Genomic DNA, 25,614 nt, shown 5'->3' on the forward strand with positions numbered 1-25,614 from the left:
ATGCCATTCTCCCAAATCATCCCACCCTCTCCCTCTCCCTCTGAGTCCAAAAGTCCGTTATACACATCTGTGTCTTTTTTGCTGTCTTGCATACAGGGTCGTCATTGCCATCTTTCTAAATTCCATATATATGTATTAGTATACTGTATTGGTGTTTTTCTTTCTGGCTTACTTCACTCTGTATAATCGGCTCCAGTTTCATCCATCTCATCAGAACTGATTCAAATGAATTCTTTTTAAAGGCTGAGTAATACTCCATTGTGTATATGTACCACAGCTTTCTTATCCATTCATCTGCTGATGGACATCTAGGTTGTTTCCATGTCCTAGCTATTATAAACAGTGCTGCGATGAACATTGGGGTACATGTGTCTCTTTCAATTCTGGTTTCCTCGGTGTGTATGCCCAGCAGTGGGATTGCTGGGTCATAAGGTAGTTCTATTTGCAATTTTTTAAGGAATCTCCACACTGTTCTCCCTAGTGGCTGTACTAGTTTGCATTCCCACCAACAGTGTAGGAGGGTTCCCTTTTCTCCACACCCTCTCCAGCATTTCTTGCTTGCAGATTTTTGGATCGCAGCCATTCTGACTGGTGTGAAGTGGTACCTCATTGTGGTTTTGATTTGCATTTCTCTAATAATGAGTGATGTTGAGCATCTTTTCATGTGTTTGTTAGCCATCCGTATGTCTTCTTTGGAGAAATGTCTATTTAGTTCTTTGGCCCATTTTTGATTGGGTCGTTTATTTTTCTGGAATTGAGCTGCATAAGTTGCTTGTATATTTTTGAGATTAGTTGTTTGTCAGTTGCTTCATTTGCTATTATTTTCTCCCATTCAGAAGGCTGTCTTTTCACCTTGCTTATATTTTCCTTTGTTGTGCAGAAGCTCTCACTGTTTGCAGATGACATGATCCTCTACATGGAAAACCCTAAAGACTCCACCAGAAAATTACTAGAGCTAATCAATGAATATAGTAAAGTTGCAGGATATAAAATCAACACACAGAAATCCCTTGCATTCCTATACACGAATAATGAGAAAGTAGAAAAAGAAATTAAGGAAACAATTCCATTCACCATTGCAACGAAAAGAATAAAATACTTAGGAATATATCTACCTAAAGACACTAAAGACGTATATATAGAAAACTATAAAACACTGATGAAAGAAATCAAAGAGGACACTAATAGATGGAGAAATATACCATGTTCATGGATCGGAAGAATCAATATAGTGAAAATGAGTATACTACCCAAAGCAATTTACAAATTCAATGCAATCCCTATCAAGCTACCAGCCATATTTTTCACAGAACTAGAACAAATAATTTCAAGATTTGTATGGAAATACAAAAAACCTCGAATAGCCAAAGCAATCTTGAGAAAGAAGAATGGAACTGGAGGAATCAACCTGCCTGACTTCAGGCTCTACTACAAAGCCACAGTCATCAAGACAGTATGGTACTGGCACAAAGACAGACATATAGATCAATGGAACAAAATAGCCCAGAGATAAATCCACACACATATGGACACCTTATCTTTGACAAAGGAGGCAAGAATATACAATGGAGTAAAGACAATCTCTTTAACAAGTGGTGCTGGGAAAACTGGTCAACCACTTGTAAAAGAATGAAACTAGATCATTTTCTAACACCGCACACAAAAATAAACTCAAAATGGATTAAAGATCTAAATGTAAGATCAGAAACTATAAAACTCCTAGAGGAGAACATAGGCAAAACACTCTCTGACATAAATCACAGCAGGATCCTCTATGATCCACCTCCCAGAATTCTGGAAATAAAAGCAAAAATAAACAAATGGGATCTAATTAAAATTAAAAGAGGATAGTTTTAAAAGACTAAGTAGAGCTATGGGTCAGACCTTAAGACCGGTGGCAAGATACTGTGCTTTCTTGTATGATGACTTTCATTCTCTTGTGGGCAGGGTTTTGTTTTTGTTTTTTTAATCCCATCCGTTTTCTGAGATCTAGCACATCTGGGGACTAGAAAAATAGAGGGATCTTTGGTAACGTAACTCCAGATGGAGCAGAAGGACACATTCTTCCTGCATCGCAGCGCCCCAGAGATGGGCAAGCGTGGGGAGGCTGCCGTCGTTGTTGTCCTGATTGTGTCCCCACGAGGGCTTGTCTAGCTTCCCCTCATCCACCCTGAGATCCGCAGGTCCGGGTCCATGCAGCAGCGACAGCAGACAGTGTGGGCTAACTGATAAATCATGTCAGGGAGCAAGCACAGGAAAGGCAGGACTCGGGGTGGGTGGTAGAAGAGAGAGGGGCAGGCAGGGATGATGGGGTGGGGAGTCCTGGAAGCCGGCGTGCTATGCCTGGGAGATTAACTTAATAAGGTCCCAAATAGCCTGTCTACTATGGACTTGAGAGTTACTGGAATACGCTTCTTGGTTCTAAAATAAGATAAAATCAGGGTGTTCCTCTAGCTTCATGTCTGAGTCTCCTTTCTCCTCAAATCATGGGTGATGTAGGGTTGAGTTCTGCTGAGTTGGGAGAGGTGAGGTCTTCCGCTCATGGTGGGATCATGAACTCATCAGGAGAGTGAAGAAAGCGGAAGGTAATTTTATACAGGATCAGCAATAAGAACTAACGAGGGAGGCCTGGTTGGGTGGCTGGTCAGAGCTTCCACTGGCCATGCTAACGTCATGGTGGCCCCTTGGGTCCAGTGGCATGGACCCTGGTTCTCAGAGTCAATACCACGATGGTAAGCCTGGGGCAGAGGGTGCAGTGGTCTGCATGGGCTCTGCTGTGGAGCCCCAGTCAGTCCTTCCTCAGCAAGGAAGATGGGAATGTTGGCGAGATGGAGCTTGGAGTGCTGGAACACGGACTCCATGTGCACAGGGAAAGAAGTACAGATGGAGGAGAAGTAAAGATGGGGATGTGGGTATAGGGGGGTGGTCAAGGATCTTGGGGTCCCTAGAATAAGTACTGAGGGAGCATGAAAGGTCTGGAAGGATTGGAAGTTGTGGTTGGTGGACACGATATTTAAATCTATGACTTTAGAGGTGAAGAAGTTGAGTGATAAGCAAGTTCAGGATGTGGCCTTGGGGGGTCCACGCTGACCTTTGTCGTCACCAGATCCTCTCTTTGATGTACCATTCAAAATGGTTTTCTCCCTCCTTTCAGCCTTGGATGCATCTCCCTTCTCAGCTATCCTTTCCCCACTTTCTGGTCCAATAAGAGGAACTCATAGCATCTTTCTTTACTTCTGGAGAGAGTTCTCTCACCTGTGTCTGATTCATTTGTGTTACCAGAAACTTAAGCTCTCCATGGTCCAAAAACCCTTTCAACTATTTTTTCTTCCCTTTATTAGAAACAGGAAGCTGTGCTTGGCTGAGGACACACTCTTCCAGTGTGCTGGGACTCACAGAATGTTTGGAATGAGGAACAGTAAGGGCTGGGGAAGACTCCTCTTCTCTCTCCTTTCCTGGGGGCATCTGTGCGTCTCCCAGGGATGGGCTGGGCAGCTGGTGGAGATGGAACGCCAGCCAGAACTTTCCTGTCCCTCGTTGCCGAGTCCTAGGCCTGAGGGAACATATGTCCTAAAGAGACAGGTGCATCTGAGGGCTTTTCTCCCAGCTCTAGCATCTCAGCTCAGGATCCACTGGGCTTTGGGTCTCATCTTTTCTTCCCAGTACTTGAGCAGGGTCTACTTTTGGGTTGTGTGGCTTACACTCAGTTTTCAGCCGGGAAGGCCCACTACCTTCACAGTGGGATATCAGAGAGGTCCCCGTGTGAAGAAGCAGGAACTGACCTGTCACAGGGTACACCTGTTATATACGCCTGGCCTGGCGGTGGGGAAGTGCTGACCTAGAAAGCAGACAGGTGCCTGAGAGGGGCTCATGAGGTGCCCTCCAGGCAGGGGCACAACCCAACCGCCCTGCTTGCTCAGCGCTGTCAGCCTCTCGTTCCCCTCGCACTTCATCTTGTTTGTTTGGAACTGTTTCTTATGTAAGGTCAATCTGACCACAGTATGTCTCCACGGATCAGCTAGATTGAACCAGCAAAAACATCAACTTAGGTTGGTGCCCTTGTTCCTTCTCACATTCCATGGGCAGTTTTCTTAAAGCTACAAGTTCAGCCAGAGGACCGGGATGGGGTGGGGAAACGTGCTGTGCTAGTAGGGACCTTTCTCAGAAAGACATGCTGTCCTGCAGTCAGAGCCCCCACAGGTCGGCCAACCCTGGTTTGCATTTCTACAGGGTAGGGTGGTGCTGCCTCTATGCCCTCCCCTCCTTCCTCCCAGGACACACGACAGCCTGCTCAGGGCCTTGGGGTGGCTGAGGATCCAGCCCCCCGGTGGAGTTAGGGGTGGAGGATACTGCTGTGGATACAGGTCTCTCCACTCTGCACTGGGAGAGGGTGGAGGAGGACGGGGGTCGGGGTGTGGATGCATTCTTGCCTAGAACTCTGTCCTCGTGGCCTTCATCATGCTCACCGTGTCTTGTCTTTGACTTTGGCTGAGTATTTAATAATTTAGCTTCAACTCACCCAAGAGGCAAAAGGCAGTGATGCAGCTGTGTCAGGAGAAATCTTGAATTCCAAGGATAACACTGCACCTGATTCTCTTTGGTAAATTCCACATGGTATTCACTCTTGTAATCAAACCGGTCCTAATTCCCGAATAGTCAAGGGAGGCGGCTGCCTCCTGAGGGGTGTGGGGATCTGAGGCAGAGCCCACACGGCAGATATCGCTGGGGCTCCAGAGCCCCTTTCCTTGAGATCAGGGAAGACTCGGACGTGGGGTTCTCGGGCCCGTGCAGAGGCACCAGCTTACTTTGCAGATCTGAGAACACAGCTGTGACAAAGCCACTCAGTTTTCCTGGACCACATGGAGATCACACGACAAAGCATAAGACAACAGACTCTGAAGGACTTTCCTATTGTTCCTGTCATTTTTTTCTTTTTGGTGGAGGGAAGGGATGGTAAAAATGAAGAGGGCCCCAGAGGAAAGCAAGAAGAATAAACGTTTGGATGCTAAGGGGGAACAGTCTTCAGTAAAAGGGCATACTTGGTTAAAAAGCCCCCAAAAGAAGGATGTACACCTGGCGGATGTCTTCAGAGAGCACCACGTGGAGCTGGCGGGAAGATGAGCCCCTCACCCTGGGAGAGAGGGGTGGTTGACCAAAGCTGGTCGGGGATAGTGACATAGCATACTTCTGTGAATTCACAAACCCTCTGGTCAGCTACAGGGGAATGAAGGGGAGAGAATAACCCCAGACAAGGACTCACTTATCTCAAGGATGGAAGGTTGGAAATAAACATTGAGGCTAATGGACCACTTTTGAAATATTTCTGCCAGCAGCTCGGAGGGCCCAGAAGAATGACCAAGTTACCTGCCAAGTCAGGGCCTCAGGGAGTTTCAGGGGAGGCACCGGTGCCACTTCGGTAAGGAACCCCTGCTGTGGGTGCAAGCTGTCAGCAGAGAAAAAGTCAGTCTTCCCTCCTCTGGGCAACAGGGGTGGTCGTGGTGGACTGGGGGAGCAACAGCCTGGTCTCTCCCTGCAGATCTGTTTTCAGAGTCCATGAGCTTCAGCTGCTGAGTTTCCAGACACAAACAAGCCTGTCTTCTGTGAGCCTCGCTGAGCCCACACAGCAAGGAGGAGCCAAGCGGGATATTATTCTGCTCTGCGCACCAGCATCTCTGCTGCCAGCAGAGTGCCAAGCAGACTCTGTGCCTGGTAATGATGCAGGCTGTGGGGAAGGCACAGCTGGGCACGCATGGGCAGTTACTGTGGACACACTTGGCCTTGATTATTTGGGGGAGAAAGAGAATGGAAAGAGACAAAGGACTGCAGAAATACACAGTCCATCTCAACAAAGCTGGTGCGCAACAAGGACAAATACGGCACCACTGGTCATCCTCAACATGCCTGTGAGTGCTTGTTTATGCTGAGGCAAGCCCGGCCTCCCGCTCACCAAGGACATGGCAGTCAGGGAGAAGTGGTCAGCGGTGTCCACGGCCACCACGTGGAGTTCGCACCACGTCAAGACAACCCTCGGAGGCGGGGTGGGGACTGAATCCCATCTGCCTGCCCGTGCCCCACAACCAAATCCTCCCAGGGGCACCTTTCCTCTCACACAGGCTCCGTGCAGCATCCGCTCTGCTGAGCCCACTTTTCACTAGAAGGGGTCTCGGGAGAAAGCTAAAGGGAAGGACCAGGGAGTCAAAGGGGACAGGAAAGGGAAGAAAAGGGGACAGAAAAGGGACACTCTTCATTAGAGTGCGTCTCTTGATGTCGTCTGTTCCTTTCCATCTACTGTCACCAGGGACTAAGCTCCTTGTACATCAGACCACAGGGAAGATGAGCTGGGGGCTTGCTCAGAGCCAGGCAGAGATGAGGGGACCTGGAGTAAGGTGGGATTAGGGGGTTCTCGGGCAGGTTTCAGGTGCTGGTGGGGAGGTCATTCTGTGTAACAGCGCTGATGGGGACAGCTGCAGTGTGAGTAGTCGAAAGAGTTGTGAGTTGGGGCTGAACTCGACATGGAGAGAAGGAGCTGAGGTCACTGGGATGATGGTCCTTAGAAACAGGTGCGGCATTCCTCAGATGCTAAGAGAATCTTGTTTCTCTGGCTGGTCGGTATGTAAATATGAGGATGAGGACGCATGCAGAATGGAATGGGAGAGGATTTCCCAAGAATAAGCAACCTGGGGGCATTGCCAAACCTTTGTTACCCCAGAGTTGGAAGTTTCCACTAGAGCAGGGCTTCTCAAAGCAGGGTCCCAAACTAGCAGCCTCCATGTCATCTGGGAACTTGTTAGAAACACAGATTTGCAATCCCTAACCCACTGACTCAGAAACCCTTGGGGTTGGGCCCTGCCATCTGTGTTTCAAGCAGACCTTTAATGACCCTAATGCCCGCTGAAGTTGGGGAACCTCCAGTCTGGAGTATGCACATACAGCCTTGCCTCAACTGGCTGGACTCGTAGATAAGAGCACTCAGAGGGAGGTCTCAGAGATGCAGGCAAGGTGCCAGCTTCCACTGGTGTGCTCAAGGTGAGCCGACCTAGTTTCAGCCTCTGTCCTGGGGCCCAGGGTCCCCTGCCCTTCCAGAGAAGTACAGAGCCAGATCAGACCACTGCATTGGCACAAGAGCACACTTTAGTTCAGAGACACATTTGCATAAATACTTGAAGTGGATCCACCCCTGCAGGTGGGAGCCTGAGAACACGGGGCTCTTCACAGTCCTGGGCTCGCAGCCCTCCAGCCGATGGGTTTAATGCTGAAGACCGTCCCGGTCATCTCTGAAGACACCTCAGGGTGCAAATATGGGGCTTGCCGTGATGCTCACCATCACCCCAACTCCCCGTATCTCTGTGACTAATATTTTCCTCACTGAGGTAGATTATTTATCAAGGGAACCAAGTAGAAAACAGTTTTTTTCATTTAGCTTTGCTTCTCCTTTTCAAGCAGGCTGAACGAGACTTCTGTTTGTGTCCCTTTTACCTTATGCCCTTTACTTGAACCAAGGAGGGTCCACCCCACAGCATCTGTGGTCTGTCTCAACTCTTCTCTCCTCCCCTTGTAGATTCACACCCAGCTGGAGGGCCATGGCAGCGTAAGGCCTGGGTAGGCCACCTCCAGATGTGGAGTCACCGTAGTGCGACCTTGTTTGCACCCCACACCCCAAGTCCACGAGCAGAAGCCACCCCCTCTGGATCACGAGAAGCAGGGCAGGCTTCTGCAGAGCTTGGTATCCTCAGGCTTCAAAGCCTCATCACAGGCGGCAGAGGTCTGGCCGCTGGGGTCACGGCACTGCACTGCCCGCCGCTGCCAGCCGGCCCCGCAGCTGTGAGAGCATTCAGACCAGGCCCCCAGCACCCACTGCGTGCTGAGCAGGGCCTGAATGACATTGGTGGTTGTCCTCTCTTTGCTGCTCTGTTTGCTGGAGTACACATCGTCAGGGACAAAGAAGGTATATTTGACCTTGAGGGGGTCCCCATGGACCTTCAGGAGCTGTAAGGTCAGTGGCTGGGGCAAGGACTGGAAGCTCTGCAGCCGCTCCAGGGAGGTGAAGGCACCGCTGTACCTGAGGACAGTCCCGTTCAGCAGGATGTACTGTTCTGTGGGAAAGATGGCGTTGTTTCCATTGAGCAGGTACTCCCCATCTGTGGTCTTCAAGGCCAGGTAGTTGCCGTCATTCTGAACTCCCGGCGGACTCCGCTGTTTCACATCGATGTTTGTGGAGCCAGCCGGGAAGGTGACAATGTCATTGTAGCCATAACTGTGACAGGAACAGAAAGATACCCTTAGGACCTGTGGCTCCCCCAGGCAGGCACTCAAGAGGTCAGTGTGGAGTGATTGTAGGTGGGCAGACAAAAATTTGCACTATCAAATCAGGAAATAGTTGCCAATAAATCAGCTGGTGAGGCCAGCAAGAATGCTCTGTACGTTGGGATTTTTGCTTTGCCCGGCAGCTCTATTGTGTTTGGAGATGAGAATTGACGATAGCACAGAGGGGAATGCAGCCCAAAGGGAAGTGAAACCTGGGCTGCTGTTGCTCGAGTCCACATGGAAAATTCTGCTCCCCACGCCCATTCCAGGATCCAACCAGATGGATGCCTCACTCCCCTCTCAGAGTCCGTCCATTCCTGGAAGTGTGGCTGTGTGGCTCGAGGGCAGGGAGCAGGGTGGCACACTGTGCCCAGGGGCCTTCTCCCGGGTGTGCCAGCACCAGGAGCTGGGCCGTCGGGGGTGACAGGGTGCTCTGGGGAAAATGTTTTCACTTTATTGTGGGCCCTGCGCTTTCTGTGGGATGGAGAACCCTGAATTGTTATTCTTCTCTTTGGGGGTGGAAAGTATTTGGTCTCACAGGCTAGGAGGGAGGTAAAAAGGACTGAGGAGGGCAGTCACTGTTATTTGCTGTTCTTGCCTCTTGCCCACTGGGAAGCTGTGAGAGGACCCTGGCCCCTATCTAAGGCCTGAGCGAGCACTGTGGGGACTCCCCCTTTGACTGCCCCACACCCCATGGTTCTTTTTTCTATATCACTGAGTTTAAATTTGAACAGACTCGCGAGTTGTATTTGAAAGCAGATTCTGTTCTTTGATTCTGATGAGATGAGGTAGCATGGAGGAGTTGGGTAGGGGTGCAATGTGGCCATGGGCCCTTGCCCTTCTCCTCTACGAAGTGTGTGCAAGGCAGGAAAAACCCTCGGGGAAAGGAGAGACGTGGGTTCTCCTCCGACGTCGTTACCTACCATGGGGACCTCAGATGACTATGTTAGCTCTTCATGCCTCAGTGTCCTCATCTATAAACAGGGAATGACCATCCTGGCCCTGGCAGACTCATTTTAGGAATCAGTCAGAAGCGAAAGCACTTAAATATAGAAGGGTTTCCCAGTGGCTCAGCTGGTAAAGAATCTGCCTGCAATGCGGGAGATCTGTGTTCAGTCCCTGGGTTGGGAAGATCCCCTGGAGAAGGGAAAGGCTACCCACTCCAGTATTCTGGCCTAGAGAATTCCATGGGCTGTATACTCCATGGGGTCGCAAAGAGTCGGACTCGACTGAGCAACTTTCACTTCACTTCACATGAACTTATGGATTTAAGGTATGAGAAAGGATCTGGGGCTCTCAGATTCAGGAAGCTCCAAGACTGCCAAGGTCCCCCAAGAACCCCCTTTCTGAAGATCCACCTGCAGAAAGGGCAGGACCTGCCGGGTACAGGTGAAATGTCCTCCCCACAGTAGGCCTGGAGGAGCTGCTTCTGGCAGGGGTCCCAGTTACTCAGCGCAGATCTGCTCCTGACTGACTCGGAGATGATGCAGCCCCATGCACGTGGCCTCCGGCGGCCCCTCTGCCGGTCAGACTGCGCCACGTGCTCTCCCACCTCCTGACCCCTCACAACCACTCTGAGACAGAGAGGACACCGAGTTCATCCAGATGCTGCAGCTAGTGCTCCTGGGTATGCAGGGGCCGCCACTGTCTATCTCTAAAGCCCAGTCCACTCCCACAGCTAGGGACAGCACTCCCGGGAGACCCACCTGGAGGGACTGAAGGAGCCAGACACCTTCCTGCATGAGTCGCCTTTGCCCCCACACACCCCACACTTGTCTAGCTTCTTAGGTGAGTCCAACACGTGATCACAGCCAGCCTTGACACACTGGCCACGGACACAGATGGCCAGAGTATCGGGTCCGCACAGGGTGCCATCGATCACCTGCAGAAAAGAAGCAGGGTCTGAAGGGACCTGAGCATCGATGCAGCCCGCACGTGGTCCTGGCCAGGAGGCCTTCCTCCCCACCCGTGCATCTGAGTTCCAGAAGGTTCCTCACCTTGTCCTCAAACATTCTGAACTCGCTCCGCCCCCTGGCTAGGCAGAACAGTTTGCAGCGGTCCCGGGGGGACACCCCCGCATACTTGGGGACCCACTGCAGTAGGTTTCCCTCCACGTCTGTGTAATTGTAGGCATTGAACTTCTCACACTGCTGCTCCCTGAAGCTTTTCCCTAAAAGGAGGATGAGAGGTCACGGAGTCACCATGCTGAACTGAAGCAGGGAGGACCCCGAGAGGGAGATGCCCGGATTCTGGGCAACCTTCTTCCTCCTGGACTTGACCTGGTCCCAGGATGCGGGTCACCTCAGCCTGCCCTTCCTCAGCACTGACCTCAGCGCTGACTCATGAGGCAGGAAAGGAGCAGCCTACCCCGGGGGAGTTTTCTGGGAAAGACAGCGTTTCTATTGGGGAGGGTCTTGATTCTGCTTTACTGATTCGATTTCTCTCGTGGTTCAGTTGGTATAAAGAATCCACCTTCAGGGCAGGAGGCCTAGACTCAATTCCTGGATTGAGAAGACCCCCTGGAGGAGGAAATGGCACCCCACTCCAGTGTTTTTGCCTGGAAAACCCCATGGAGAGAGGAGCCTGGTGGGCTACAGTCCATGGGGTTGCAGGAGTCGGACATGACTTAGTGACTAAACCACCACCAACACCAAACCTAGGTGCGGATGGGGATAGCTCAGTAGGCCTGGGAAGCGGAGAATGCCACATGGAGGTATACTTTGGACCCTCTGCTAATCATGACTCTTGACACCGGACTTTTGGACAAAGGCCCCCTCTGTCCCTAATTCTGACCTTGCCTCTGCACTCCACTTGCTGTAATTCTGGGTGTCCTTGGGGGAGTCCACTTGAAGACACTGCGATTACCTCCAGCTCAGTGAGGCCCAACTCCATGTGGTTCCTCCATCACTGGTTGACTCCTCACTGGGTGGTGTTACCACCATACAGCCTGAGACTGGAACCCCGGTATCTTCTCAACATTTGGGCACCTACATCTGCTATTTCCAGCGTGCCACTAAGTCCTGTCCTCTGTTCAGGATGAGCTGAGGTTTTGCATGCTCCTTCCCACACTCCATAACTCACTCCACTGCTCACAAGCCAAGGCTGGGGGTTTCCTGTGAGACTTGGTGCCCAGTCTCCCACCCATCCTGCTGCTTCCAAGACAGGAAGACCTGGGTGTTTCCTTCTTGCGGTCCTGAAGTTAGCGCTGCTCTTACTGGTGAGGTTCCCCACCCAGCTGGACCCCGTCATGGTCTGTGGAGCTTCAAACCCCGGGTGGCCACACCCCCTCCTGAGAGTGGGTCAGGACAGCTGTGGCACACAAGAGGCACTGAACACCCACTGACGGAGATGGCTGGCACCAGTGCACCTGAAATCCCGGTCTCAGTGGTCTCAGCTCCTGTCCATGTCTCCATGCCTCGTATCATTCCCCTCTCCTCTCCTCTCTCTCGTTTCCCCAGGAGCCCTTCACTAGTGTGCCAGGAGGATGCCCACAATTCCAGGCAGACGCTCTAGAGCCTCCTGCCATCATGGCTCCTCCTCGTCTTGCAAAACTACAACGCCTCCAGACTCCCTTGCTATTTGCCCTCCCCGGGCTGGGCCTCTGTGTTTGGAGGAACTTCTCTAACCTCCCTAAAAGTGTGTGCCATCTGCTGCCTGCCACACTTTCTGGAGCTGCGACAGGGAGGTGGAGCAAAGATCTGCAGGGACCCCCTCTCATGTCTCTGCAGCCATCACTGCTCCAGGTTAAGGAGTTAAGGCGTGTGCTTTCTTGTGGGCACCGGGGGATGTGCCTGGGAGGCAGACATGAGGCCATTTCCCAGGAAGGTTCCCGCAGACAGATGCCATGGCCCCAAGAGGAGATGGGCAACCTTCTCAGGAGAAGTGTGTGCTAGGATCAGATTCAGAAACCTTCCCTCTGCCCTGGGCTGAACATCGGCTGGAATGACCCTGGAGGTGGCCCTGACAATTGTTTTGGACAATGCCTCCATTGTTCTGCACACAGACCAGGGTTTAGACTCCTCCAGGAGGAGTATTACTGTTGACTCTCGCCCTCTGCAGAGCCCTCCCCCAGCTCCAGTGCATGAGCTGGTTGGGAGTGACGTCCTCCATGTCCACATCTCCAAAACCTAGGGCGGTTTCTCTCTTTGACTTTGCCAGGCTCTCCCTGCACAGTGAGAGCTGTCCCGGGGCACTGCAGGCTGCCCCGAAGTGTGGTGCCTCGAGACCCCGTTTCTGTCTGCACCCCGGAAACTCTGAGCCCGGGAGACCACCCTCCTCCAGGGATGTGCTGCAGTCGCCGCAGCAGCTGCTCTGGCCATTACCGTCCGGGGGGCACTCCTCGGTGTGGCACGACTGGTACTTGGCTCTCTGACCCAGGCAGTACTTCCCTCCATTCTGAGGCTCGGGGTTGGTGCACTCACGGTATGAAAACTGTACTCCTCCTCCGCAGGTCCGTGAACATGCACCCCAGGGTCCCCACGGGGCCCAGCCTCCATCCACCACAGCCTGCAACACACAAGGCCGCGCTGAGTGGCGGAAGGGGAGAGGGCCTACGCTCTCGGTGGGACCTCCTCTCCTAGCTGTGCTTGTACTGGTGGGTGGAGTTCGGTAACTGCCCGATTCATTTTCCCAGTGACTCAGTGGCATGTGTGACTGCAGCTGACCACAGAGTCTGTGCTGGCCTGGCCCTCGGCTGCCTCCCAAGCACCTAGGGGTCTAGAACCGTGCCTCGCCCTTTGTAAGGTGCTCAGTAGGAGTTGCTGAATCAAACACTTTTATGGGAATAAGGCTGAGGAAAACACAGTGGTTTCCCATGGGGGCTGACACTCCCGGAGTGTTTGGAGACACGGTGGCTGTCACAGCTGAGCAGGGTGCGTGCTGTTGGCCTCCGGCGAGTGGGGGACAGGGAGCTGCTCAGCCTGTACAGCCAGGGTGCACACAGCCCGGACAGCAGCGCTGAGGCTGAGCAGTGCTGACCTAAAGGAAGGATCTCTGGGAGGTAAGGCCGCTACTCTACTAGCCTCCAGGTCCAGAAGTGAGTAGGACATGCTGGGAACAGTCACATCCAACTTTACAACTGACTCTGAGGTCAAGCAGTTGTGATGGGTGGGTCCACAGAGTTTTCAAATTGAAAATAACTTTTTAAAAGTTACCAAAGTCATATATGATCCTATAAAAAATGAAAAATAGGAAAAATGTGAGAGAAAGTAACACTTGAAGATATACTGCTACCTAGATGAAGCCATGGATGTGACTTTCATCAATAGCCCTTTGCACCTTGGCTCTGACTATAGGTTCCGTGTTTTTATTTTACAGAGACATGATTCTGTCAATATATGCAGTATTTCCGGTCTGTCTTTTCCCCTTAAAAATACATTAGAAGCACTAGCCTGGGTTCACTTTCGGGCCACTTTTTTCCTGTGTGGAGCTTGGCTGCACTGCCGGGGAAGGTGGGAGGGGACCCCCTTCCCACCTCCCCCTCAGGACTGTGTGAAGCCCACACTCCAGGATGGGGTTGGGAAAAGCCACATGTTGGGCAGGGGCCAGGAGGGGGCTTAGAATGAATCCATGGGGCCCATCCTGGCCCAAGCTTAGAAGGAACGTGTGGATTACCTGGCCACACAGGCCCCTGGGCCTCAGTGCACAGGATGTGCCCTGAGGACAGCCTTCCAGAGGGTGAGAGTACGGGCCACCCTGGTGATTCACAGCTGGGTCAGACCCAGGCTGAGACCATCAGACATTGTTTCAGAGATGGCTCAGTGACTCCAGTTAGAGAAAGGTGACTAGCCTCACAGTTTGGAAGTACTAAGAGCAGGGCAAAGGAGCCAGCCGTTTAAAACCCCGTCTCGACATTGCCTTGCCTTTCCTGCAGGTTCACTCTGCCAAGTTTTCTCTGCTGGCTCAGAGGTGGTTCCCCTTCCTTCATCCCTCCTTCTGAAACAAGGGGTCCCCACCCTTGTCCTCCCACTGTCCTGACCCCTAGCTATAAATTCAGCTCAGACACGGGTAGGGCATGAATGCTCTCCCCTCCTTCTTGATGGGGTGTCCCTCCTCTGTCACTCACTGTTTATAGTAGAACTCATAATGGCTTCTGTTTATGGAGTGCCCACGACAGTCTTGTGCAGGAGTGTTCTCACCCAGCACCAGCTCTCCGAGTCAAGTCCACGGCTGTTCCAAAGGCAAGCTCCCCAAACGCCCAGGCCCTGATAGCACCATCCATCTGCTCGGACGGAGCACACCCTCGAAGGGCTCCTCTTGTGTTTGAATAAATACGCTTTGTTTTGTGTGTCAAAGAATGTGTGGCTCTGTTCATAGTTGCATCTGGCCCCAAGTCTCCTGGTTCCTAGCTCTCAAGTGTGGCTTCCTCCCTGGAAACAGCCCTCCCCCTGTCCCTCTCCCTGACACCCCAGAGGCCGTCCCTCACCTCAGGCTTCTCCACTTCCTCCTCGGGCAGGCAGCTGCCCTCCCAGCAGAGGTGCCCAGGCCCGCAGGGTGTCCCATCGGCCCAGGGCAGGCTGGCATTCCTCGTGTGGCAAAGGGGGTCGGGGCCATCAATGCGGCACCAGAGCTGCGTGCAGGTGTTCTGGTCAGAGGAGTTGGGGCAGTGGCGGAAGCCCAGCCCAAAGATCTGCTTGCACTGTTGGTCCAGGTCGTAGAGGGCCCTGCGGCCGGGGAGGTCTGTGGGCAGGGCCATGGCCCAGGAGGGGGCGTCCAGAAGGCAGTCCCCTGAAGAATGAAAGAAGCAGAGAAACAGGAATAAGGGCCAGGGGTTCCCTCCTCTCACACGACACTCAAGGTCTCCTTGACCTCAATCCACAAACTGTCAACACTCCATCATTTAGAGAAATTCCTTCCAAGTTTTGACTATCAGTAGCACGTTTATTTAAAGGATTGAATTTCTTTGTCATCCAGAATGTCTTATATGTATTCAGTGTTTACCTAGGGAAAGCCAGCTAATTGTAGCACTAATCTAAGTCACAGTATAATTAGGGATGTAAATGGACTCTTAAATCCAGGCCCAGAGAATTAAAGCCAAAGTACTGATGTTTGAACAATCTATTTTTGCATCAAGAATCAACTGTGTCTTCACTTCTTTACTCCACAAGCCAGGCTGCCTGCACCAGGCACTTCGCCCCACTCCTTGCTCTCAGGGGGCGTTCCTGCCTCTACTGTTTTCACGCTACCCTGTGATGTATGGCTCCAGCCGGAGGCTCCCTTCTCAGCTCTGTATGACAAACATTCTTCCATCCCTTCAAGGTCTGTGGGAACCCACCTTCTCCAACAGACGTTCCCAGACCACTTCTACCTGCTCTGCATATAATCTCATTGGCGCTAGAAGCTGGGCTGAGGACCAGCAGGCTAGAGGAGTCGTTAGAGTACCTCAGCCCTGGAGGGCAGTGAGGACACAGCTGCCCAGTGTCTCCCATCCCGAGACGCAAGCAAAGCAGGTGCCCGCTGCTGGCCAGGGAGAAACGGGGACCTACTGTACCCGTGGTCCAGGAATGTGGGTGCCCACCGCCGGCCAGGGAGAAGCGGGGGACCTACCGTACCCGCGGTCCAGGAATGCGGGTGCCCACCGCCGGCCAGGGAGAAGCGGGGGAACTACCGTACCCGCGGTCCAGGAACTCTCTGAGGAATGAGGCGCTGCAGGGGGACCAGGGCCGTGTTTTGTTCAGCTGGACGTAGAGCGGCGCCATCATGTGGTGCTTGTCCAGGGGCCCGAACAGCCGAGTACAAAGCTTGGAGTCATCGTGGGGCATGCCAAGGACGTGCCCTGGGGAGGATGAGACCCCTGGTCCACCTGCCGCCTCCACTGCTGTCAGCCGTCCACCCATGGGGCACAGTGCTCTGAAGGCCTAAGCAGTGCCAGCTCATGCAGGAACCCCACCTGCTTGTTCCTCAAGGACAGTTCTCAGCCCACTTTCCCAGGGGAACTGGGAGCACTGGGGTCCCTCTCTTTTCTGCTGGGGCCTTTCCAGATTCACACTCCCCTTAATCATTTGCTCACTTTCTCACACTGTCATTGCAGTTGACCTTCTGAATCCTGACTGCTTAGCCAGGACACCCCCTCATGGCTCTATCTGAGCACTGGCATTTCCCCGTGCCCCCTGAGGATGGCCCTTCACTCAGGGTGGCAGTGGAGAGCATGAGGGCACAGTTACTCTGTGACAACCAGGAAGCACGGCACAGTCCTGGGGGCTGCACCACTGGACTCTGGAAGGCAGATCCCCCCAACCCAGCAGTCCTGGCCTCTGGGAGTAGGGGATCTTACCGAGCTCATGGGCCAGAGTGTAGGCCGCCTGCAGGCCCTGGTCCTGGATCACGGCACAGCTCTTGCTGGGTTCACAGATGGTGCCAACGTTGGCCACGCCCAGGGTGTCGCACCTGCCCTCCTGCCCGCAAAGGTTCTGCTCAGGAGAAAGCGAGACGTGAGGACAGAAAGAGGACAGGAACTGTATGTTCCTGCACCTCCTGAAATGAGGGAGATGTTTTCAGCCGAATCTCTATTTCTTCACAAAGGACGTTTGTCATCTACATCAGCAGGACATCAGGCTGTGGGCCTGGGAAGTCTGTCCTGGGAGGCAGGATAGCCTGATGAGTCATGAGGCTATGAACTCCCCTCATACGGAGATGGGTGGGCCCTGATCCCTGGACCTCGGGTTCCCCAGCTGTGAAGTGGGGCTAAACACGCAGCATTGACCTCGGGGTTGTCTTGAGGCCTGGAGGGCAGGGAGCAGGGCCTCCACCCATGATGACTCTGGCTAGGCTTTAGGAAACCACCTGCTTAAACCTCACCAGGAAGGTGGGCAGGCCTCCTGATTTGGAGACATTATGGGAGGAGCCTGGTTACCTGCCCCCGGGGTTTAACCCGGGTTGCAGCTGCACCTCTGGACTTTGCTCCAACTCCACATGTCTCTTAGGGCAGTTTGAGCCCTTTTTGTCTTGTCATGACCTCAGCAGACAGCTGGTCACAAACTTCTGGACCAGAGCCCTTACGCATTCCTCTGCTTCCCTCGAAATACCTCATACGTGTCCTCATGACCTCCTCCTCCCCCCCTCCCCCTCGTCCACATTCAAGGCTCTCTGTCCAGCTAGGGCCAGCAGGGAGCCAGTCCCCACATTTGGGCTGGCTCCACATTTGAGCCACACCCCTCCTTGACCCTCCCAGTGCTCGCCCCTTCCCCTGCAATGTCTGGAGGCCCTCAACCTCTCTGGTGAGCAGGACGGCCGTGTCGAAGTGCTCGGGGTGCCGGTCTCTGGGCTGGTTGACGTCCCGCTGCCAGGCGCAGAAGTCGCGCAGTATCAGCCCGCTGTTGTCTGACACCTCGGGGCCCAGCTTCTCGTCCCCCATGATCACCAACTTTATCATCACTAGGTTGACGGAGTTACCGATGCTGGGGTGCTTGTAGATGCGGGCGGCCATGGACATCAGCATCAGGATGTGGCTCTGAGGCAAGCAGGGGTGAAGAGGGAGGGGTCAACCTCCCAGCAGTGCCCACCCCTGCTGTCACCTGAGCTGTGCACTCCTCACTGCAGGGCACTGGTGTATTGCCTCTTTGGGTGGGCTCCTAACCGACCCCCCCGCCCCGCCAAGCAATGGCATTATTTCCCTTCCTTGTACGTATTAGAAATTCATGGCTGAGTAAGTGGCCTGAGGTCCAGAGCTAGTGTGTCAGCCAGCCCATAACCCTGAAGGCCTGGCTCCAAAGCTTGTGTGTTTAACATCCTTCCCAGCCACACATGGCCATGGACATCTAAATCCATTAAAATTCAATCCAATTAAAATCACTGTCCCTCTGCCACACCAGACACATTTCAAGAGCACCAATAGCCACGTAAGACTCGTGGCTGCTGCAGAACACTTCCATCGTCACAGAAAGTTCTTCTACTGGACTGCACGAGTTATCTACCTTAACCTGGACACCCACCGTCTCCCTGCCAGCCACCCCTGCCCTCATGCTCTCAGTCCAGAAGCACTGTCTGAGCACTCAAGGTTAGGGTCCACAGAGAACTGTCCTCAGTCTGTGGGGGTAACCCCTACTCTTCAGGAAGGAAACTTTGCTGTAATGGTCACTCCCAACAGGAGCTCCTCTGCACCAGTCGCAGACTGGATGTGCGTCACCTCAGGAAAGGCTCTCAGCGATCTGGGCAGTCATCCCCATTTCTCCAACGGAAGTGGAGGTTCTCACAAGTCAAATACCTTGTCTACAGCCGCCCAGCTCTTAAAGCTGGGGTATAGCACAGGCATGTCTGCCTCTGAGGTCTACACTCTTCTCATTAAGCTTCCCAGGGCCTGGCCTCCTGGCTTCTTCCTGGACAGCCCAGGGGGTTTAATCCTCCTCAGCTTGGGGCAGGAGAGAACCAGATGGACTGGTGAGACCCAGGCTCTCAGGCTCACACTGCTTCTGGTCCCATCAAGGTCAGAGGAAGAGTGGACGTCACTGCTTGGCCTCTGCCCAACCCTGGGCTGCCAACGGCTTCCAAGGCCTCTGAGGAGGCCAGATCAGGTCACTCTCCTGCCTCTGGGACTTCCAGAAGGGTGTCGTCTAGGATCATTCTACAGAACTGGAAACCGAGGTCCTCCGCCAGGAGTGTGGCCAGTCCTGCTCTCTGCCCCTCAGGGCTCCACCCCCCGTAGCCTCTTTTTCTGCCCTTCTGTGATCTGGAAGGTGGGACCAGAAGGAAGGAACCGAAGGTGAAAGGCTATAGTGGGACATTCCGGGGCTGAGGTCACGTGTGGGAGTTCCAGATGAATCCCATTGTTTGTGAATAGGATCTGTCTGTTCATCTCGCCGGCAACCAGCCAGATATTTGGTAAGCCCAAAAAACAGGGGTCAGCAGGTCACTTAGTGTGCCAGGCATTCCAGCTACGTTTAGGCTGATGTAAACATCTTATCAGCAAAGCTAAAACTTGGCACCCTCTCCTGGATTCAGATTCCTGAGGGAAACAAGTAACCAACTCATTAGGCAGCTGGGGGTGAGGGCTGAGGAGTGGCAGCCTGTCAGGCTCCTCCCTCCAGTTATCTGCTGCTTCCAGGGTGCCCCCCCACCCGCCAACCCCTGACGAGGACCAGCATCCAACTCCTGGAACAACCTGCAGTAACCTGCAACCCTCCTCACAAGAGAACTGCCTTCAAGTTCCAACATCACAATCTCAAAACTAGGGAGATGATGTTTAATAAAGAAGGCATTTAGGCGAGAAATGCCAGCTGCCCCACAAGCAGTCCCTAAAGGCGTGGAATAAGGAACCAGTGATCTAAGGTTTAAGAAGGCTCTGGTTCCCAAGCTGCTCCATCAGACTAGCAGAGACTGTCAATGGGTCGATCCCCAGTGTGAACCGAAGGTACACGAGCACATGGGATGTGCGACCTGACACCGAGGCTCATGGATTCTCCTCCCCGGGGTTCAGGGAGCTCATAGCATCCTTTCCAAACATCATGCAAATGGCAGGCTGAGCTGGCTTGAGAGTTTTCCTTTTAGGCAGTGGGTTTTATGGGAGGACATTGAAGTTTCCCTTGGATGCTCTCTTCTAACATAATTCCCATCAAAAGAGGGCTGCCAGGCCTGTATGGTCCAAAGTGTCTGTTAAAGTCTGCTGTCCTGGCCTGGCCCACCTACCCTTTCTCTCATATCACTGAGCTTTTGGGGATGAGAAGTTCCTCTGAGGACTGGTGGCTCGGATGCCTGTGCATCTAACTGACCCTGGGGGTAGGGAGCCAGGCCTGGGCAGGCGGGCAGCTATGAGACCATGAACCCCACTTCTGGGCCTATCTCCTGGTCCAGAAGGGCAGGACTGACTTCCAGTCCCACAGAGAGCAGGCCCAAAAGCGCCATCCAAGGCAACTCTGGCGTTAGCTGGGCTTTGCTGAGCATCTGCTATGCGTCAGAGCCTGGGTCAGATGCCTTTTGTATTCTCCTGCCCCCTCCAGACACTGCCAGATCCTTGGTATAACAGTGCCTGTCAGGCTGGTGAAGAAATTGAGGTTCAGAAAAAGGGGTAACTTGCTCAAGTCATGCATTTCTATTTTCTGTCAAAGTCTATGCTCTTCCTCACGGCACTGACTGCCACCCACCTTTGCTGTTGCAGGGACAGCTGCAACACATGAGAACAAAGTATGCAAGCAAGACCCCGTGCCCTTGACATTGCCTCTGTCCCACCTGCCTTCCCAGTGGGACAGGAGGATGGGCACGTGGTGACTCAAGGGCAGTTGAAGACTGCGGCCTTTTCAAACTGGGAAGTACTTTATATGATCGCTCATTCTGATGCCAACAGACCGAAGAGATGAAGACTTGGTCTTTTCCAGTGGGTCTTCATACTTCACAGGCAATATAACGTGCCCGCGGAGACTCAGACATGTGTCTGCTCTGTTATTATCCAAAACAGGACACTTCTGAGAGTAAAGATGAATTACATCAAGACAATCCTAGCCAGGGGTTGTGCTGGGCAAGCCAGGGTACTTGGCCACTCTGGTGACAGGGCTGGTGGGAGACATTTTCCTGGAGGGCAGTGGAACGGGGGTGAAGTGACTTAGCCTTCCCTGAAGCCACTGGCTAGTAGCTTGACTCTGGGATGCTTCTGGTCTTCTCTGGGGACCTCCCTGCTCAGCAGCGACTTGAGAAGCTCAGCAGCTGATGGTCTGGCTAGAAAATTCTCCAGACTGAGCGTGGGGCGCTGCTCCCCACTCTCGCCCCTTCCTGGTGCAGTTTCATCTGGGAACAGTCAGCAGCGGCTGGGTGCAGACAAAGTTAAAGGTGGTCCCTCTTCTGAGGTGGTTCCCCCTTTCAGAAAGCCCCCTTTGTCTGAGCTCTTCAAGTGTACAGAGTCTGGAAAACTTCATCATCACTTTGTGGTGAAGCCAGTCGTGTGCACCGTTAATTCTTTCTCTGGTCTTGAAGGCGGTTTCTGCTCAGGACTGGGCCTCCCACTGTGGCTGGACCTGTTTGGGCTGCTGGGCTCAGTGACCCATTCCCACAGCATGGACGATGTCAGGGGAGGCAGAGCCAGAGTCACAGACCCTCCTGGTGCTGAGCAGGCGGCACAGCCCGGCGCACCAGCGTGGCCTTCGGGTGAGGAGACCTGGAGGAAGTCACAGATCCTCTGCAGCCTTCGCTCTCTGCCTCTGCCCCCTCACAGGTGTCTGCACTGCGTGGTCCCTGTAAACCACTCTGCAGATTGAATGTCCTCAGCGTGCGACTTCCCCACGAGGTGCTGAACTTTCCAGAAGGCTCACTAGGAAGCAGTCTCAGTGATGCTTAGACTAGACTCCATTACCAAGTCCAGGTGCGTCTCTTCACGGGGGAGGGGGAAGTATCTCTTTATCCTCGTTACACACTCTGGTGGCTGGGACACCCCAAAGCACCTCCATCTGTGTGAATGAGGTCTCCAGGGGACTCCTTGAAGAGTTACTTGCAGAGAACTAGGTTATATTTGAGGAGGTGTGTCTGGGCAGGCCAGGGAACCTGGCCTTGACATTCACTTGTGCCTTGGCTGAGCTCATGGGCCAGTCCAGGGGATTGAGCTGAGAAATTCAGGTCTATCCTGTGGCATCTCCACAGCGGGTGAACAGTCAGAGCAGAGGGGCCAGGGGTCAGTCATAGAAATAGCTATGCCTCAGCCTCAGCCTCACTTGGGGCAGTGACAGCAGAATGGAGGCAGTGATGGGATGAGACCAAGGGAGAGGTGGCAGGGCTGGCCCCAAAGGCAGAGGGAACCCTACCCACCCAGGGAAGGACCTAAGCTTTCAAGGTGCCTGATGGCTCTTCTGGGGTGTTCTTCTGACGCAGGGGGGTGGTGGGCTGCTGCAGCAGTCCTGTCTGAATGTCCAGAAACCTGTGTGCATGGAGGGGACCACATGGGACACGCGCATGCTGGGTCATCCAGCCAAGAGTCCTGTGAGGGTGCAAATGGCCCTGGGTGCAAAGAGGAAGCCAGCTGTCTGGTGCAGCACACCTGGGGGCAGAACCCAGCCCTGCCCATGCCTCAGGGGCCTGGGAACCCTGGTGCCTGGCAGCCCGCATGTCTGCTCTGAGGTGGCTCTGACAGCTGGAGCTGCCAAGCACACACTGGAGGCAAATACACAGCGTCTTAAGTGTTTGGGCGTCGAGCTGAGCGGAGATATTAGGGAAACATCAGGGAGGACATCTGGACTCTGAAGACCGAAAAGCAATGACTTTTCCCACTGCTTCTCCCTGTTCTTGTGGGCTTTCCTACTCCAGGTTGTCAGGCAGCTGTCAGAAAGGAATCGTGTGTGGGAGGGCTCAGCACCGCACTCTCGGTTTGAGGTGGATGGACTTTGCCAGGGGCCCTGGTAGCCAGGTGTGGCTGTCCTCAACCTGAGATGGGAAAAGCCCCACCTGCCACCCTCTGGAGGACCTGCTGGGGCAGGAGTCAGAGGAGGCGGCTGGCACCTTCCCCTGCTCTCCTGGAAGGCCGGGAAGCAGATACTTGGTCAGTGCAGACCCACAGTCCTTGGGCAGAACTGGACTGCGGGGTCAAAGCTGCCATCCCAAGCTCTGGGAGGAGCGAATACACAGACTGCCAACACGGTGCCTGATGGGTTTGAACCACCCTGGCAGCATCCAGGGGGGAAGCCACATGGACCTTTCACCTCCAGTTCTTCCCATCTTTGCAACTAGAATGCATTTCCCAGTGACTGGCAGACTGAGAAAGCTGGGACAAGTGATAGAAGGGCCCACTGTGCCTCATGCAGACTGTTGTGCACAGGTGGTGCCAAAGCCCCCGAGGCAGGCATCAGCTGGGCACAGGCTGAGGCTAGAATAGGAATGATAACCAAGACTGCCATCATCTGAATGGCAGCAACTGAGCTGCAGCTGCAGCCAGGGTGCCCATTTCAGGAATCGGTGCCCTCTAGGTAGGTCAGTCCTCCACGGGGCACATCTCTGGTTCTGCGCTCCCCAGGATAAGAGAAAGTGCGGCCTCACCTGGAGCCTTCTGCTTCACCTGGTCCTTGGAGGAGGTGCTGGGGTGTAGGATGACAGACACCTCCTGCTGAGTCCGCAGCATCAGTAAATCTAGCTGGAATCAGCCTGGCTGCAGGAGCTGTCCCCTGGACTCAGTTCCCTGCCCCAGCTCAGTAGAGAGCTGTGTCTGGGTGGAGGGCAGCTCAGGTGGGCCGAGAATAGTTCTGGCTCCACCAGGAACACTCACCACAGGAGGTCAGATCCCCATCGTCTTCTCCTTCCCTCTCCCATGAAGCTTCAGGTTCCTGGGCTGAGTCCCCAGGCAGAAATTCTGTTCCCCTCCCTTCTCGTGCTGACGCCGGTGCTGCCAAGTTCTGCCAGGGCTGAGCGCCAGGTTGGCAAGGTATCCGTGCCCCTGATCAGAACCAGCTGGGCGCACAGAAGTTGGGCAGCCCCTTTCCAGCCTCAACTCCCTGAAAACAATGTCTTTCACTTAAGGCAGCCTCAGTTCTGCAGGCAAAGGACACCTTTGCATCCCAGCGGCCATTCCTTGGGAGCCCCTCAGGTCTGGAGACAGTAGGGGGCTGAGAAATGGGGCCTGGGGTAGATGCTCTTCCCAAATGATCACTTATCATCTCTGTTGGGTGAGGCAAGTGTCTGGGGTGGGGGTGCTTTAAAACCCACCTTCAGTTCAGCATGTGTGGGATGGGGGTGGACATGGAGGAGGGCGCCCAGAGCCTCCCCTCCAATTAGAAGGGAGGTAGTGGCAGGAGCAGATGGTCTCCTGGGTGTCAGAGGTCATGAAAAGAGTTACTTCCCTTTCTCAGAAAGGAGAGGACCTTGTTTGAGGTGAGGAGCAGGAAGGATTTTTCTCAGAGGGACAGGAAAGGGAAGAATTTGGAGACTCTGGGAGGTGATCAGGGTGTCCCTGCACAGCTAGTCTTACCTCTAGGTCCTCTCCGTAGAAAGCAACCATGGATGCATCCGCCACCAGCAGCATTTCCACGAAGCGGTCCTCCGACACAAACCGTTTGGTCCTGCTCTTGGCCTCCAGGGTTGGTGGTGGCTCGCTGGAACTTTCTGCCTCCTCTTCTTGGCCCTCCTCGTCGTCCTCCTGTTTCTCCTTTTCCTCCTCCTCCGCTGTGTCGGCTCTTCTCTCCTGCCTCTCACCCTCTCCCTTCTGCGCCTCCCTCTCAGACGCTCTGGACAGGGACTGGGCTGCAGTGGCGGGGTGCACGTGCCCCCAGCGCTGCAGGAGGTGTGGCTGATGCAGGGAGCGCCCAGCGCCTTGGGGCTTGATGGTGAACTCCTGGCCTTCCAGCAGGAAGGTGCCGCTCAGCCCGCGGCAGAGGCTGACGGCCGCCAGCGACGCGGGATCCCGGTTCACCGTCCCCGAGAAGATGCAGCCGCGCAGCTCCCTCTCGCTCCCGGCCGCCCCGCCGGAGCCCCCGAGGCGCGCGATCTTGAATTCGGGCGCCAGGAAGCTGTCGTCGGGCTCCAGGCGCAGCTCCAAGTCGCGGCCGAAGGCGGACAGGTGGAGCGCGACCTCCCCAGCGATGCTCTGCAACCGCTTGGGCACCACGAGCGCGGAGGCCGGCCTCCTGCCTCCGGGCCGGGCCGGGGCGCCGTGGGCGAGCGGCGGCGGCAGCAGCAGCAGCAGCAGCAGAAGCAGCGGCCACCGGGGGGCGGCGCGGGGCATCGGGGCTGCGGCGGCGGCGCGGGAGGCGCAGGAAGGGGGCCCGGCGCGGGCAGGTGCGGGCGGCCCAGCCGCTGTCCTCCCGGGTAGGCGCTCGGCGGCTGGCCGGGCGTGTGTCCGGTGGGCGTCTAGCGGCGGCGGTCCCCAGGCAGCCTCTCCGGCTCGCGCCCGCCGGGCCAGTGGAGCTGCAGCAGCTGGCGCCCTGGCCGCGTGCGCGCCCTTCACGCCCGCCTCCTCCACACCCCGGGAAGCACCGAGTGGGCTGCCGAGCTCTTCGTATTTATACTTCCTTCCCGGCTTTGACATAAGAGGTTTATTTTTGATCTCTCACTATTCCCGTTTCCCCTCCCCTGGGATCAGAGAGAGAAACTGAAAAGAGAGAGCAAGAGAGGAGAGAAAAAAATTCTGGATGAAATGTAAAACCAATCAGGAGTCAGGGAGACTGGCTCCCCCGCCCCTCCTCCTGGAAGAGTAAACGCCAACTCTTCCCCCCTCGTTTTCCGTGGTGCCACGTTAATTCCTCCAACGCTGGACGTGCCCTTCAGTCAATGATCTTGGTGAGGCCCCAGTCGCTCCCTCTTCTCCGGTCAAGTGCCCAGGACACACCCCCAGGAGACCCTTGCACAGGTCCCTGCGACAGTGTCACTTGGGGATCCGACTGTGCAAAAGCGAGGTCTCCAGAGAAAGTTCCA

General features: G+C 54.4%; 1 protein-coding gene across 1 annotated transcript; it reads right to left on the reverse strand.

Annotated features, from left to right (window-relative positions):
• ADAMTS8 (ADAM metallopeptidase with thrombospondin type 1 motif 8) lies at nucleotides 6,711-24,925 on the reverse strand. The gene is made up of 9 exons (XM_005699727.3): nucleotides 24,173-24,925; nucleotides 17,513-17,752; nucleotides 16,577-16,712; nucleotides 15,911-16,078; nucleotides 14,729-15,030; nucleotides 12,627-12,810; nucleotides 10,302-10,474; nucleotides 10,011-10,186; nucleotides 6,711-8,254 (listed from the first exon to the last, which is right to left on the reverse strand). The coding sequence occupies exons 1-9, from the start codon at nucleotides 24,923-24,925 to the stop codon at nucleotides 7,690-7,692; spliced, it is 2,697 nt and encodes an 898-aa protein (XP_005699784.2). The 3' UTR covers nucleotides 6,711-7,689.

The sequence above is a fragment of the Capra hircus genome, chromosome 29 (assembly GCF_001704415.2).
Source record: "Capra hircus breed San Clemente chromosome 29, ASM170441v1, whole genome shotgun sequence".
In the NCBI taxonomy this organism is placed as follows: Eukaryota; Metazoa; Chordata; class Mammalia; order Artiodactyla; family Bovidae; genus Capra; species Capra hircus.

Excerpts from the sequence above, each read along its gene's own strand:
- ADAMTS8 (XM_005699727.3), bottom strand. The coding sequence starts at position 24,925 with ATGCCCCGCGCCGCCCCCCGGTGGCCGCTGCTTCTGCTGCTGCTGCTG. Across the intron at positions 17,753-24,172 it reads TCTACGGAGAGGACCTAGAG|AGCCACATCCTGATGCTGAT; the intron begins GTAAGACTAGCT and ends TGCTTGCCTCAG. Across the intron at positions 8,255-10,010 it reads GGCTCCTTCAGTCCCTCCAG|TTATGGCTACAATGACATTG; the intron begins GTGGGTCTCCCG and ends TTCCTGTCACAG.